This window comes from Homarus americanus, unplaced genomic scaffold (genome assembly GCF_018991925.1).
Source record: "Homarus americanus isolate GMGI-L3 unplaced genomic scaffold, GMGI_Hamer_2.0 scaffold59441, whole genome shotgun sequence".
In the NCBI taxonomy this organism is placed as follows: Eukaryota; Metazoa; Arthropoda; class Malacostraca; order Decapoda; family Nephropidae; genus Homarus; species Homarus americanus.
The window spans coordinates 269,885-285,371 of NW_024755046.1; the positions used below are offsets into that span (position 1 = coordinate 269,885).

The 15,487-nt window shown below is 41.3% G+C and overlaps 1 protein-coding gene across 1 annotated transcript in view; it reads right to left on the minus strand.

The window, feature by feature from the left end:
* Positions 1-5,166, minus strand: part of LOC121856145 (structural maintenance of chromosomes protein 2-like) — a gene marked incomplete at its 5' end in the record, with an annotated part of 63,060 nt that extends 57,894 nt beyond the window's left edge. The window contains one exon of the mRNA XM_042351457.1: positions 5,045-5,166. Coding sequence (XP_042207391.1) covers positions 5,045-5,166 — 122 coding nt within the window. The remainder of the gene's footprint in view (positions 1-5,044) is intronic.
* Between the last annotated feature and the right edge of the window lie 10,321 nt (positions 5,167-15,487).

A 15,487-nucleotide genomic window follows, 5' to 3' on the forward strand; every position in this document is an offset into this window, starting at 1 on the left:
TTCAATTCCACTAAAACATTTTATGGGCCAATCACTCATGGCGCAGCCCCCCTTCGCTCATCAGACGGTAACTCCCTAATTAAAGACGATGAAGGCCTCCTTTAGCAATGGAAAGAGCATTACCATTCACTGCTCAACCGAAACACCGATGTGGATGTCCTGAATACCCAGCAGGTCCCTCAGCATCCAGAGCTGACCCACGAGAATATATGGGAAAATGAGGAAATCCCCCAAGCTCTTAAAGACACCTCCATTGTCAATATTTATAACAACAAAGGAGATCGGTCAGACTGTGGCAACTACCGTGGGATCTTGCTGCTCTCTGTAGCTGGCAAGATTATCGCCCAAGTTTTCTTAAACAGACTTCTTCGTGAATTCCACAAACACTGATAACAATAAGAATGTCATGAAGATAGTTAATATTATTAAGCATGGTGAGACATGTATAACGGGTAAATAAAAGAACTACAACGAGCATATCTCTGCCGTTCATGGCTACGACGGTGAGACTGATGGGCACACCAGTAATTAATTCTCCGTGACTACCAGTAATGGTAGTAATGGAGAATACACAAGTTGTTACCAAGGTTGGCGCCACCCACACCAGGGGAAGGAGGTGATATCGAACACTGAAACATGCCGAGGTCTCATTCCTACCATCGTTGTCACCAACAGGTAAGTCACATTAATTTGTCAGCATAGCCCGTCGTCCTTATACTATTGCAGGGTGTCCCATGAGTGACAGCAGATATTTGTAGAGGTGAAAGAATATGTGATATTGAGTTGAAAATCTTCTATACACATAAGCATTTTTCGGTTTACTTTAGGCGTGAGGTGGGTTGTAAAAATTACGCAGGGCAAAAATTTTGCCATGTTATATTTTATTTTTCTTACCAATTGCAGCCATACTGTGTGCTGTTGTAATCCTTATTGGTGGATTACATAAGGCCTATTAATAGCGTGAAAACCCGTTTGAAGATACTGTAATGTTCCATAACTTGCATTAAACAACATCATACGTTCACGAGTTCCAACTCCGCGCCTAGCCTCCCCACCCTCTACCCACCCAACTATTAAACCTCATAATTTGAGCATCGTGGGTTACCACACCTAAACACAATCGACTCTCTCCCTCACACCACCATCCCCCCCACTCCACTCCCTCCCCCACCTCTTCCCTTCATCCCTCCCCCAAGACTAACGTCAATCGAACATTCCATCTCATCACATTACCTTCCCCTGCATTCCCCAACCCCCCTCCCCCTATTCTACCCATGGCGACGAATTGCACTTCTGTAATGAACACTCACAGAACCGACGACATGGCTCCTCCCCCTTGTATTTAGAGTTACCGGTAGTGTTGTGATAGCACCAAGTATGAACTTATTTAAGACCAGACTTGACCATCACTGGCGTAAGTTTAGATACATTCTGGAACCAGTGAATATTCTTTGTAAAAAAATAAATTTTAAATGAATTATTCATAGAAGATAAGTATGTCATAGTTGAAAATTGTCAAAGAAATATGTAAAGCAGTGGAAAACCATATATTTTGATTATCGGCAAGGCTAACTACCTATAAACAATTAATATTTGACGATTGGCAAAAGTCCTGGGAAAATGAACCAACAAGTCATAAGCTAAAAATTATCAAATCATCAGTTTATCCTTGGTCATCATCAAAGCAATCCTCTCGACATCACGAAACTATTCTGAATCGTCTAAGAATTGGGCATACGCGATTGACGCATGGCCAACTCATGTCTTCCCCTAATGGAGCCCCACCTATATGCTCCAACTGCTGAACACAAATAACAGTCCAACATATTCTCATTGAATGCCCTATTTATAATCGGTATCGAACAATGTGCTTCACTAACCCTACAATGTAAGATATTTTAGCAGAGACCCCAAAATTTTCCTAAGTTCAGTTTTGACCTTTTTGAAATACTGTAATCTCCTCCAAACAATATAACACTAAATTATAGAAACACAAATATATGTTAACTAATCCCTCTGGCCAGCCCTAGGAGAGACTCAAATGGGTGTCAGTGGTCTGGTTAAACTAAATCTTGATGATGATGATGATTATCGGCGAATGTTCACTCTACAGTCGCAGGGGTGGTGGTGGAGGTTTGGGGGGGGGGAGGATCCACTTGCAGTTCACTATGAATACATGAAATAGGAAGGGTTTCTTGGGCAGTTGATCCAAAAAGATTTACCAAAACGTTATGTCAGAGTAATAATACTTAACCTAGGTGTTACTAATACCATTAATTTACTCTAGTATATAAAAGCCTGCATCAGTTACCACAACATAATATTACTCTGCCATTTCAGATATGCCTGCAGGACGAGCAAATTCGTCGGCAGTGATTGCTGAGCGAGGCCAAATCATCGGGATGTGGAGAGCCGGGGCAACTGTGCCGAACAATGCTGTCGAAGTGGGGAGGAGCACCAAGACGATTAGGAGGTGGATCCGCCGGTGGGAGGAAGAGGGCTCAGTGGAGACGAAACCTCGAAGCGGGAGGTCACGAGTAACGTCAGCAAGGATGGACGCCATGATTGTGGCAGCTGCAACGGCATATCCAATGCGAACATCAGTGGAGCATACAAGAAATTTGGGCCTCAACTGCCATCACATGACGACGAGACACGAAGCCGGGATCGACTGCCATATTCCAGCTCACAAAGGGTGGCGAACACCTACTCACAAGGAGTGTCGACTCGGCTTTGCATTGGAACACCTTCCACATAGAGAACCATTATATTTACCGATGGAATGGTGTTCAGGTCAGTGGGAGCCGAAGCACGGCAGTGCTGGCGGCCCCCCAGAGAAACACATTCAACATCGTGCAGTGAGTGGAAGGGTGTCAGTGTCATTCTGGGGGTGGATGTGGGCACATGGGCCAGGTGAACAGGTCAAGATTAATGACCTTTTCACTGGTGAGCAGTATGTAGACATCCTGGAGCAAGTGCTAATTCCTACAGTCTGGGCTATGGCAGTTCCAGCCCCCCACACTATCAGGCTGGTTCATGACAAGTCCCATTCATACCAGCAACATAGTGAAGGACTACCTCCTGGATCACCCTGAAATTGAGGTCATCGACTGGCCAACACTGGGATGTGATATTAATCCGATTGAACATATTTGGGCCATGATGAAACGTGATTGGGATATTGGGGAGCAGCGAACCTGTGCAGCAATAGAGGCCAAAGCTTACGACGTGTGGGAGAGTATACGTCGACGACTAGGGGTGTGCCTGAAGCTGGTCAACTCCATCCCTAATCGCCTTGATGAAGTCCTGAATGCAATGGGTGGCTGGACCAAATACTAAGATGTTGGTATTGGTGTATTGTTTGGATTTTAGTATTGTTTGTAAATACAATTAATATATATGAACTCACCTACAGTGTTATCTTAAATCCATGTCCTTAGTGATGTCTTAAACTATATCGCATGAAAATTCATAACAAAGTAACTTAACAGCCACAAATTATGTATTGTGTGGTATACAATGATCTGTATGACACGTCATGGAATGTGTTGTCTTATAACACAATATAATTACATAGTTACATTGCTACCATCATTGATATGCTCATGATGTTCACCACACAATATTAACGGTAACTGAGCACACTCCAAAATATATGAAGCTTGCATATTGTGGTGGGGTGTTTAAGCACTGGAACTTGGAAGAATTGGAAGTAGATTAAATCTGAATACTATTTTACAATACTGATAACTTTTTCACTCCACTCTTTTAACATAAGTATATAATTATATAATATTGCATATTATCACAAATATTTATTAAGCAAAGGATGGGTGGAATATAAATAAATATTACCATAATCTCTTTGTCGGAATAACAACAAAATTGTGACGTGGTCGCTGAGTAAAACTAGCTGATCCTTGCATATTTCACTTTTATCCTTAATATATTCCATTCTTTAAAGTATCATTGTGACCTGAGCGGCAATAAGCACCCAGGGCACTGCACCTGTTCCATGAATTCGTAACCATAAAGAAACAACTGTAAGACAAAACGTAGTTAAAAAGGCAGCTTGAAATTATGGTGGTATAAATAATAAATAAACCTGCCTCTCATCCAGCCTCCACCTCCTCTATCCCCCCCCCCCTCCCCCACACACACACTACAGTGGGCGACATCTGTTGGCCGACCATAGCATTTACCACAGCTGTTTCGAAACTTCAGACTCAAGGCTATTCGAAACCTCACTGGCTGGGTAGTGGACACGACTTTTGTGCACGATAGTACTGTATGGTGCAGTACTGTATTTGTGTAGTACTGCATGGTGCACTTCTATACTGGGAACTATTGCATGGTACAGTACTGTACTGTATGGTGCAGTACTTTACTGTATGGTGCAGTACTGTATTGTATGGTGCAGTACTGTATTGTATGGTGCAGTACTGTACTGTATTGTATGGTGCAGTATTGTACTGTATGGTGCTGTATTGCATGGTACAGTACTGTACTGTATGGTAGTGGTTTGTATGGTGCAGTACTATACTGTATGGTACTGTATTGCATGGTACAGTACTGTACTGTATGGTAGTGGTTTGTATGGTGCAGTACTGTACTGTATGGTACTGTATTGTATGGTGCAGTATTGTACTGTATGGTACTGTATTGTATGATGTCGAACTGTATTGTATTGTGTAGTATTGTACTGTATGGTGCAGTACTGTACTATATGGTGTAGTACTGTATTGTATGGTGTAGTATTGTACTGTATGGTGCAGTATTGTACTGTATGGTGCAGTAGTGTACTGTATTGTGTAGTACTGTACTGTATGGTGCAGTACTGTATTGTATGGTGTAGTACTGTATGGTACGGTACTGTACTGTATGGTGCAGTACTGTACTGTATGGTACTGTATTGTATGGTGAAGCACTGTACTGTGAGGTGCAGTACTGCACTGTATTGTGTAGTACTGTACTGTATGGTGCAGTACTGTACTGTATTGGAGAGAGAGAGAGAGAGAGAGAGAGAGTGAGATATTTCACACACCTGGAGATGCTTCAACTGTTGTTCCACTTGTTGGAGCTGCTGAGTCTTTGCTGTTAACTCATGGTGATACTCGTGAAGAGAGTCCAGCTGAGCCAGGATACTGCCGCCCTGTCGTCTTGCTCCTGAATAATGTCAAAAAATCTTCTGAATACACTAACAAATCCTTTAACCCTTAATTGATGGCTAAGCATTCCCTACTTCACCCATGTATATGCAAGCAGTGGAATGTAATGAACATAGAACATTCACTAAAGATGACCACCATCCCTACAGCTAACTTACACTGATGATGACCACAGTCCCTACAGCTAACTTACACTGATGATGACCACCATCCCTACAGCTAACTTACACTGATGATGACCACAGTCCCTACAGCTAACTTACACTGATGATGACCACCGTCCCCACAGCTAACTTACACTGATGATGACCACAGTCCCTACAGCTAACTTACACTGATGATGACCACCGTCCCCACAGCTAACTTCTACTTGTTTAAAGGTTAACCACTAACAGATATTAAACAGAAGGAAGGATACTTATAGTAGTGTTTCAAGGAGCAGGAAGGATACTTATAGTAGTGTTTCAAGGAACAGGAAGGATACTTATAGTAGTGTTTCAAGGAGCAGGAAGGATACTTATAGTAGTGTTTCAAGGAGCAGGAAGGATACTTATAGTAGTGTTTCAAGGAGCAGGAAGGATACTTATAGTAGTGTTTCAAGGAGCAGGAAGGATACTTATAGTAGTGTTTCAAGGAACAGGAAGGATACTTATAGTAGTGTTTCAAGGAGCAGGAAGGATACTTATAGTAGTGTTTCAAGGAGCAGGAAGGATACTCATAGTAGTGTTTCAAGGAGCAGGAAGGATACTTATAGTAGTGTTTCAAGGAGCAGGAAGGATACTTATAGTAGTGTTTCAAGGAGCAGGAAGGATACTCATAGTAGTGTTTCAAGGAGCAGGAAGGATACTTATAGTAGTGTTTCAAGGAGCAGGAAGGATACTCATAGTAGTGTTTCAGGGAGCAGGAAGGAGGAGTGTTTCAAGGAGCCAGGAAGGATACTTATAGTAGCCAGTGTTTCAAGGAGCAGGAAGGATACTTATAGTGGTGTTTCAAGGAGCAGGAAGGAGAGTGTTTCAAGAGCAGGGAGGATACTTATAGTAGTGTTTTCAAGGGAGCAGGAAGGATACTTATAGTAGTGTTTCAAGGAGCAAGAAGGATACTTATAGTAGTGTTTCAAGGAGCAGGAAGGATACTTAGAGTAGTGTTTCAAGGAGCAGGAAGGATACTTATAGTAGTGTTTCAAGGAACAGGAAGGATACTTATAGTAGTGTTTCAAGGAGCAGGAAGGATACTTATAGTAGTGTTTCAAGGAACAGGAAGGATACTCATAGTAGTGTTTCAAGGAGCAGGAAGAATACTTATAGTAGTGTTTCAAGGAGCAGGAAGGATACTTATAGTAGTGTTTCAAGGAACAGGAAGGATACTTATAGTAGTGTTTCAAGGAGCAGGAAAGATACTTATAGTAGTGTTTCAAGGAGCAGGAAGATACTTATAGTAGCGTTTTCATGAACAGTGAAGGATACTTATAGTAGTGTTTCAAGGAGCAGGAAGGATACTTATAGTAGTGTTTCAAGGAGCAGGAAGGATACTCATAGTAGTGTTTCAAAGAGCAGGAAGGATACTTATAGTAGTGTTTCAAGGAGCAGGAAGGATACTTATAGTAGTGTTTCAAGGAACAGGAAGGAGAGTGTTTCAAGGAGCAGGAATGATACTTATAGTAGTGTTTCAAGGAGCAGGAAGGATACTTATAGTAGTGTTTCAAGGATCAGGAAGGATACTTATAGTACTGTTTCAAGGAACAGGAAGGATACTTATAGTTGTGTTTCAAGGACCAGGAAGGATACTTATAGTAGTGTTTCAAAGAGCAGGAAGGATACTTATAGTAGTGTTTCAAGGAGCAGGAAGGATACTTATAGTAGTGTTTCAAGGAGCAGGAAGGATACTTATAGTAGTGTTTCAAGGAGCAGGAAGGATACTTAGTAGTGTTTCAAGGAGCTTCAAGGAGCAGGAAGGATACTTATAGTAGTGTTTCAAGGAGCAGGAAGGATACTTATAGTAGTGTTTCAAGGAGCAGGAAGGATACTCATAGTAGTGTTTCAAGGAGCAGGAAGGATACTTATAGTAGTGTTTCAAGGAGCAGGAAGGATACTCATAGTAGTGTTTCAAGGAGTAGGAAGGATACTTATAGTAGTGTTTCAAGGAGCAGGAAGGATACTCATAGTAGTGTTTCAAGGAGCAGGAAGGAGAGTGTTTCAAGGAGCATGAAGGAGAGTGTTTCAAGGAGCAGAAAGGATACTTATAGTAGTGTTTCAATGAGCAGGAAGGATACTTGTAGTAGTGTTTCAAGGCAGGAGGATACTTATATTAGTGTTTCAGGAGCAGGAAGGATACTTATAGTAGTGTTTCAAGGAACAGGAAGGATACTTATAGTAGTGTTTCAAGGGCAGGAAGGATACTTATAGTAGTGTTTCCAAGACAGGAAGGATACTCATAGTAGTGTTTCAAGGGCAGGAAGAATCGCTATAGTAATTGTTTCAAGGAGCGAAGGATACCTTATAGTAGTGTTTCAAGGGAGCAGGAAGGATTCTTATAGTAGTGTTTCAAGACAGGAAGGATGCTTATAGTGTTTCAGGGAGCAGGAAGGATGCTTGTCAAGTAGTGTTTCAAGGAGCAGGGAAGGATGCTTATAATAGTAGTGTTTCAGGAACCCAGGAAGGATACTTATAGTAGTGTTTTCAGGAGCAGGAAAGATCTTATGGTGTTTCAAGGAGCTGGGAAGGATGCTTATAGTAGTGTTTCAGGAGCAGGAAGGAGAGTGTTTCAGGGAGCAGGAAGATGCTTGGTAGTGTTTCAAGGAGCAGGAAGGATGCTTACAGTGGTGTTTCAGGGCAGAGGATACTCATATTAGTGTTTCAAGGTGGAAGGATCTTATAGTGTAGTCTGTTTCAAAGACAGGAAGGATACTCATGATGTGTTTCAAGGGTAGGAGAGGATGCTTATAGTAGTGTTTCAAGGCAGGAAGGATCTCATAGTAGTAACACCAGGGGAGCAGGAAGGATACTTATAAGTAGTGTTTTCAAGGAACATGGAAGATCTTATAGTAGTGTTTTCAAGACAGGAAGGATACTCATAGTAGTGTTTTCAAGGGAGCAGGAAGGATATATAGTAGTGTTTCAGGAGCAGAAGGATACTTATAGTAGTGTTTCAAGAACAGGGAGGAAATTTCAAGGAGCAGGAATGATACTTATAGTAGTGTTCCAAGGAGCAGGAAGGATGCTTATAGTAGTGTTTCAGGATCCAGGAAGGACCATATAGTACTGTTTCAAGGAACAGGAGGGATACTTATAGTTGTGTTTCAAGGACCAGAAGGATCATATAGTAGTGTTCCAAGAGCAGGAAGGATGCTTATAGTAGTGTTTCAGGAGCAGGAAGGATACTTATAAGTAAGTGGCTTTCAAGGAGCAGGAAGGATACTTGTAGTAGTGTTTTCAAGGAGCAGGAAGGGATGCTCATAGTAGTGTTTCAGGGAGCAGGAAGGATATATAGTAGTGTTTTCAAGGAACAGGAAGGAGGATGCTTATGGTAGTGTTTCAAGGAGCAGAGGAATACTCATAGTATTGTTTCGAGGAGCAGGAAGGATACTCACTAGTGTTTCCAGGGAGCAGGAAGGATGCTTATAGTAGTGTTTCAAGGGCAAGAGGATACTTATAGTAGTGTTTTCAAGGAGCAGAGGGATACTTATAGTAGTGTTTCAAAGGAGCAGGAAGGATACTTATAGTAGTGTTTCAAGGAGCAGGAAGGAGAGTGTTTCAAGAGCAGGAAGAGATGCTTATAATGCGTGTTTGTTTCAAGGAGCAGGAAGGATAACTATAGTAGTGTTTTCAGGAGCAGGAAGGAGAGTGTTTCAGGAGCAGGAAGGATGCTTATAGTGGTGTTTTCAGGAGCAGGGAAGGATGCTTAGTAGTGTTTCAAGGAGCAGGAGGATACTTGTAGTAGTGTTTCAAGGGCAGGGAAGGATGCTTATAGTAGTGTTTCAAGGGCAGGAAGGGATACTTATAGTAGTGTTTCAGGAACAGGAAGGATGCTTATAGTAGTGTTTTCAAGGAGCAGGAAGGATACTTATAGTAGTGTTTCAAGGAGCAGGAAGATACTTATAAGTGTTTCAAGACAGGAAGGATACTTATAGTAGTGTTTCAAGGGGCAGAGGATACTTATAGTAGTGTTTCAAGGAGCATGGAAGGATGCATAGTGAAGTATTTCAAGGAGCAGGAAGGATGCTTATAGTAGTGTTTCCAAAGACAGGAAGGACACTTATAGTAGTGTTTCAAGAACAGGAAGGATACTTATAGTAGTGTTTCAGGAGCAGGAAGGATACTTATGTTAGTGTTTTCAAAGGGGCAGGAAGGATACTTATAGTAGTGTTTCAGGAACAGGAAGGATGCTTATAGTAGTGTTTTGCAAGGAGGAAGGATGCTTATAGTAGTGTTTCAAGGAGCAGGAAGGATGCTTATAGTAGTGTTTCAAGGAGCAGGGAAGGATATGCATAGTGTTTCAAAAGACAGGAAGGATACTTATAGTAGTGTTTTCAAGGAACAGGAAGGATACTTATAGTAGTGTTTCAAGGGCAGGAAGGATACTTATAGTAGTGTTTCAGGAACAGGAAGGATACTCCATAGTAGTCGAACAAGGGCAGGAAGAATACTTATAGTAGTGTTTCCAGGAGCAGGAAGGATACTTATAGTAGTGTTTCAAGGGCAGGAAGGATACTCATAGTAGTGTTTCAGGAGCAGGAAGGATACTTATAGTAGTGTTTCAAGGAGCAGGAAGGATACTCATGAAAGTAGCAGGGGCAGGAAGGATGCTTATAGTGGTGTTTTTCAAGGGAACAGGAAGGATACTTATAGTGGTGTTTCAAGGAGCAGGAAGGATACTCATAATTAGTGTTTCAAAAAGACAGGAAGGATGCTTATAGTAGTGTTTCAAGAACAGGAAGGATCTTATAAGTAGTGTTTCAAGGAAGGAGTGTTTTCAAAGGGCAGGAATGATGCTTATAGTAGTGTTTCAAGGGCAGGAAGGATACTTATAGTGGTGTTTCAGGATCAGGAAGGATCTTATAGTACTGTTTCAAGGAACAGGAAGGATACTTATGGATTGTGTTTCAGGACCAGGAAGGATGCTTATATTGTAGTGTTTCAAAAGAGCAGGAAGGATACTTATAGTAGTGTTTCAGGAGCAGGAGGGATGCTTATAGTAGTGTTTCAAGGGCAGGAAGGATGCTTATAGTAGTGTTTCAAGGAGCAGGAAGGATATGTAGTAGTGTTTCAGGGAGCAGAAGGATGCTTATAGTAGTGTTTCAAAGGAACAGAGGATACTTATAGTGATGTTTAAAAAGACAGGAAGGATACTCATAGTAGTCATTTCCAGGAGCAGGAAAGGATACTCATACTAGTGTTTTCAAGGAGCAGGAAGGATGCTTATAGTAGTGTTTCAAAGACAGGAAGGATACTTATAGTAGTGTTTCAAGGAGCAGGAAGGATACTTTTAGTAGTGTTTCCAGAGCAGGAAGGATACTTATAGTAGTGTTTCAAGGCAGGAAGGAGAGTGTTTCAAGGAGCAGGAAGGATACTTATAGTAGTGTTTCAAGGAGCAGGAAGGATACTTATAGTAGTGTTTCAAGGAGCAGGAAGAGAGAGTGTTTCAAGAGGAGCAGGAAGGATACTTAGTAGTGTTTCAAGAACAGGAAGGATACTTATAGTAGTGTTTCAGGAGTAGGGAAGGATACTTATAGTAGTGTTTCAAGACAGGAAAGGATACTTATAGTAGTGTTTCAAGGAGCAGGAAGGATACTTATAGTAGTGTTTCAAGGAACCAGGAAGGATACTTATAAAGTAGTGTTTCAAGGAGCAGGAGAGGATACTTATAATTGCTGTTTCAAGGAGCAGGAAGGATACTTATAGTAGATGTTTCAAGAGGCAGGAAGGATACTTATAGTAGTGTTTTCAAGGAGCAGGGAAGGGGATACTTATAGTAGTGTTTTCAAGGAGCAGGAAGGATACTTATAAGTAGTATTTCAAGGAGCAGGAAGGATATATAGTAGTGTTTCAAAGAACCAGGAGGACCTTATAGTAGTGTTTCAAAGACAGGAAGGATACTTATAGTAGTGTTTCAAGGAGCAGAATACTTATAGTGGTGTTCAAGGAGCAGGAAGGATGCTTATAGTAGTGTTTCAGGAACAGGAGGATGCTTATAGTGAGTGTTCCAGGAGCAGGAGTGTAGTGTTTCAAGGAGCAGGGAAGGATGCTTATAGTGTGAGTGTTTCAAGGAGCAGGAAGGATACTTATAGTAGTGTTTCAGGAGCAGGAAGGATACTTATAGTAGTGTTTCAGGAACAGGAAGGATGCTTATAGTGGTGTTTCAAGGAGCAGGAAGGATGCTTATAGTAGTGTTTCAAAAAGACAGGGAAGGATACTCATAGTAGTGTGTTTCAAGAACAGGAAGAATGCTTATAATTAGTGTTTCAAGAGACAGGAAGGATGCTTATAGTAGTGTTTCAAGGAGCAGGAAGGATACTTATAGTGTGTAGTGTTTTCAAGGAGCAGGAAGGATCTTATAGTAGTGTTTCAGGGCAGGAAGGATACTTATGAAGTAGTGTTTCAAGGAACAGGAGGATGCATAGTGAGGTGTTTCAGGAGCAGGAAGGATACTCATAGTAGTGTTTCCAAGGGCAGGAAGGATACTTATAGTAGTGTTTCAGGTAGGAAGGATGTATAGTAGTGTTTCAAGGAGCAGAAGGATACTTATAGTAGTGTTTCAGGAACAGGAAGGACTCATAGTAGTGTTCAGGGAGCAGGAAGGATACTTATAGTAGTGTTCCAGGATCTGGGAAGGATACTTATAGTAGTGTTTTCAAGGAGCAGGAAAGGATACTCATAGTAGTGTTTGTTTCAAGGAGCAGGAAGGATACTTATAGTAGTGTTTCAAGGAGCAGGAAGGATACTTATAGTAATGAGTGTTTCAAGGAGCAGGAAGGATACTTATAGTAGTGTTTCAAGGAGCAGGAAGGATACTTATAGTAGTGTTTCAAGGAACAGGAAGGATACTCATAGTAGTGTTTCAAGGAGCAGGAAGGATACTTATAGTAGTGTTTCAAGGGCAGGAAAAGGATACTTATAGTAGTGTTTCAAGGAACAGGAAGGAGGTGTTTAAAGGAGCCAGAAGGATACTTATAGTGGTGTTTTCAGGAGCAGGAAGGATACTTATGAAGTAGTGTTTCAAGGATCAGGAAGGATGCTTATAGTAGTGTTTCAAGGAACAAGAAAGGATACTTATAGTAGTGTTTCAAGAATAGGAAGGATACTTATAGTAGTGTTTCAAGAACGGGAAGGATATATAGTAGTGTTTCAAAGACAGGAAGGATACTTATAGTAGTGTTTCAAGAACAGGAAGGATACTCATAGTAGTGTTTCAGGGGCAGGAAGGATACTTATAGTAGTGTTTCAAGGAACAGGAAGGATACTTATAGTAGTGTTTCAAGGGCAGGAAGGGATGCTCATAGTAGTGTGTTTCAGGAGCAGGAGGATATTCATGCCTAGTGTTTCCAAGGTGGGAAGGATAGCATAGTAGTGTTTCAAGGAGCAGGAAGTATGCTTATAGTGGTGTTTCAAAAAGACAGGAAGGATACTTATAGTAGTGTTTCAAGGAGCAGGAAGGAGTGTTCAAGGAGCAGGAAGGATACTTATAGTAGTGTTTCAAGGAACAGGAAGGATGCTTATAGTAGTGTTTCAAGGGAGCAGGGAAGGATACTTATAGTGAGTGTTTTCAAGGCAGGAAGGATACTTGTAGTAGTGTTTCAGGAGCAGGAAGGATACTTATAGTAGTGTTTCAGGGCAGGAAGGATACTTATAGTAGTGTTTCAAGGAGCAGGGAAGGAGAGTGTTTCAAGGAACAGGAAGGAAACTTAAGAGTAGTGTTTTCAAGGAGCGTGAGATGTGTTTCAAAAGGGCATGAAGGTGTGTCTCAAGGAACAGGAAGGATACTTATCAGTAGTGTTTCAGGGAGCAGGAAGGATACTTATAGTAGTGTTTCAGGAGCAGGAAGGATACTTATAGTAGTGTTTCAAGGAGCAGGAGGATACTTATAGTAGTGTTTCCAAGGAGCAGGAAGAGAGTGTTTCAAGGAGCAGGAAAAGGGATGCTTATAGTAGTGTTTCAAGGAGCAGGAAGGAGAGTGTTTCAGGAGCAGGAAGGACTGCTTATAGTAGTGTTTCAAGGCAGGAAAGGAATGCTTATAAGTAGTGTTTCCAGGGAGCAGGAAGGATGCTTGTAGTAGTGTTTTCAAGGGAACAGGAAGGATACTTATAGTAGTGTTTCAGGGGAGCAGGAAGGACACTTATGGTACTGCTGTTTCAAGGAGCAGGAGGATACTTATAGTAATTTCAGAACGAAGGAAGGATACTTATAGTAGTGTTTCAAAGACAGGAAGGATACTTATAATTAGTGTTTCAAGGAACCTTGGGAAGGAGAGTGTTTCAAGGGCAGGAAGGATACTTATAGTGGTGTTTCAAAGACAGGAAGGATGCTTATAGTAGTGTTTCAAGGATCAGGAAGGATACTTATAGTAGTGTTTCAAAAGACGGAAGGATGCTTATAGTAGTGTTTCAAGGAGCAGGAGGATACTTATAGTAGTGTTTCAGGAGCAGGAAGGATACTTATAGTAGTGTTTCCAGGGAGCAGGAAGGATACTTATAGTGGTGTTTCAGGGAGGCAGGAGGATCACATATAGTAGTGTTTCAAGAACCAGAAAGAAGGATACTCATAGTAGTGTTTCAAGACCGGAAGGATACTTATAGTAGTGTTTCAAAAGGAACAGGAAGGATAACATAGTGAGTAAATTTTCAAGGGCAGGAAGGATACTCATAGTAGTGTTTCAAGGGAGCAGGAAGGATACTCATACTAGTAGTGTTTCAAAAAGACAGGAAGGATGATACTTGAAAGTAGTGTTTCAAAAGGAGCAGGAAGTATGCTTATAGTAGTGTTTTCAAGGAGCAGGAAGGATACTTATAGTGAGTGTTCCAAAGGAGCAGGAAGGAGGAGTGTTTCAAGGAGCAGGAAGGATGCTTATAGTAGTGTTTCAAGGAGCAGAGGATACTTATAGTAGTGTTTCAGAGCAGGAAGGATACTTATAGAAGTGTTTCAAGACGGGGAGGATACTTATAGTAGTGTTTCAAGGAACAGGAAGGAGAGTGTTTCAAGAACTGGGAAGGATACTTATAGTAGTGTTTCAAGGAGCAGGAAGGATACTTATAGTAGAGTTTCAAAAAGGAACAGGAAGGATAACTTATAGTAGTGTTTCAAGGAGCAGGAAGGATGCTTATGAGTACTGTTTCAAAGAACCCAGAAGGATACTTATAGTAGTGTTTCAAGGAGCAGGAAGGATGCTTATAGTAGTGTTTCAAGGAGCAGGAAGGATACTTATATTGGTGTTTCAAGGGCAGGAAGGATACTTATAGTAGTGTTTCCAAGGAACAGGAGGACACTTATAATGTTTCAAGGAGCAGGAAAGGATACTTATATAGTAGTGTTTCAAGGAGCAGGAAGGATGCTTATAGTAGTGTTTCAAGGGCAGGAAGGATACTTATAAGTAGTGTTTTTCAGGAACAGGGAAGGATACTTATAGTAGTAATAGTGTTTCAAGGGCAGAAAGGATGCTTATAGTAGTGTTCAGGAGCAGGAAGGATACTTATAGTGGTCATTTCAGGGAGCAGGAAGGATACTTAGTAGTGTTTCAAAGAGACAGGAAGGATACCTATAGTAGTGTGTTTCAAGGAACAGGAAGGATACTTATAGTAGTGTTCCAGGGCAGGAGGATGCTTATAGTAGTGTTTCAGGAACAGGAAGGATACTCATAGTAGTGTTTCAAAAAGGAGGCGGGAGAATGCTTATAGTAGTGTTTCAAGAGCCCAGGAAGGATACTTATAGTAAGTGTTTCAAGGGAGCAGGAGGATGTATAGTAGTGTTTCAAGGGAGCAGGAAGGATACTTATAGTAGTGTTTCCAGGGAGCAGGAAGGATACTTATAGTAGTGTTTCAAGGCTTGGAAGGATACTCATAGTAGTGTTTCAAGAGAACAGGAAGGATACTTATAGTAGTGTTTCAAGAGCAAGAAGGATACTTAAGTGGCTAGTGTTTCCAAGGAGATGGAAGGATATTTATAAGTAGTGTTTTTCAAGGAACAGGAAGGATACTCATAGTAGTGTTTCGAGGGAGCAGGAAGGATGCTTATAAACAGTGTTTTTAAAGGGAACCTTGAGGAAGGATGCTTATAGTAGTGTTTCAGGAGCAGGAAGGATACTCATAGTAGTGTTTCAAGGAGCAGGAAGGA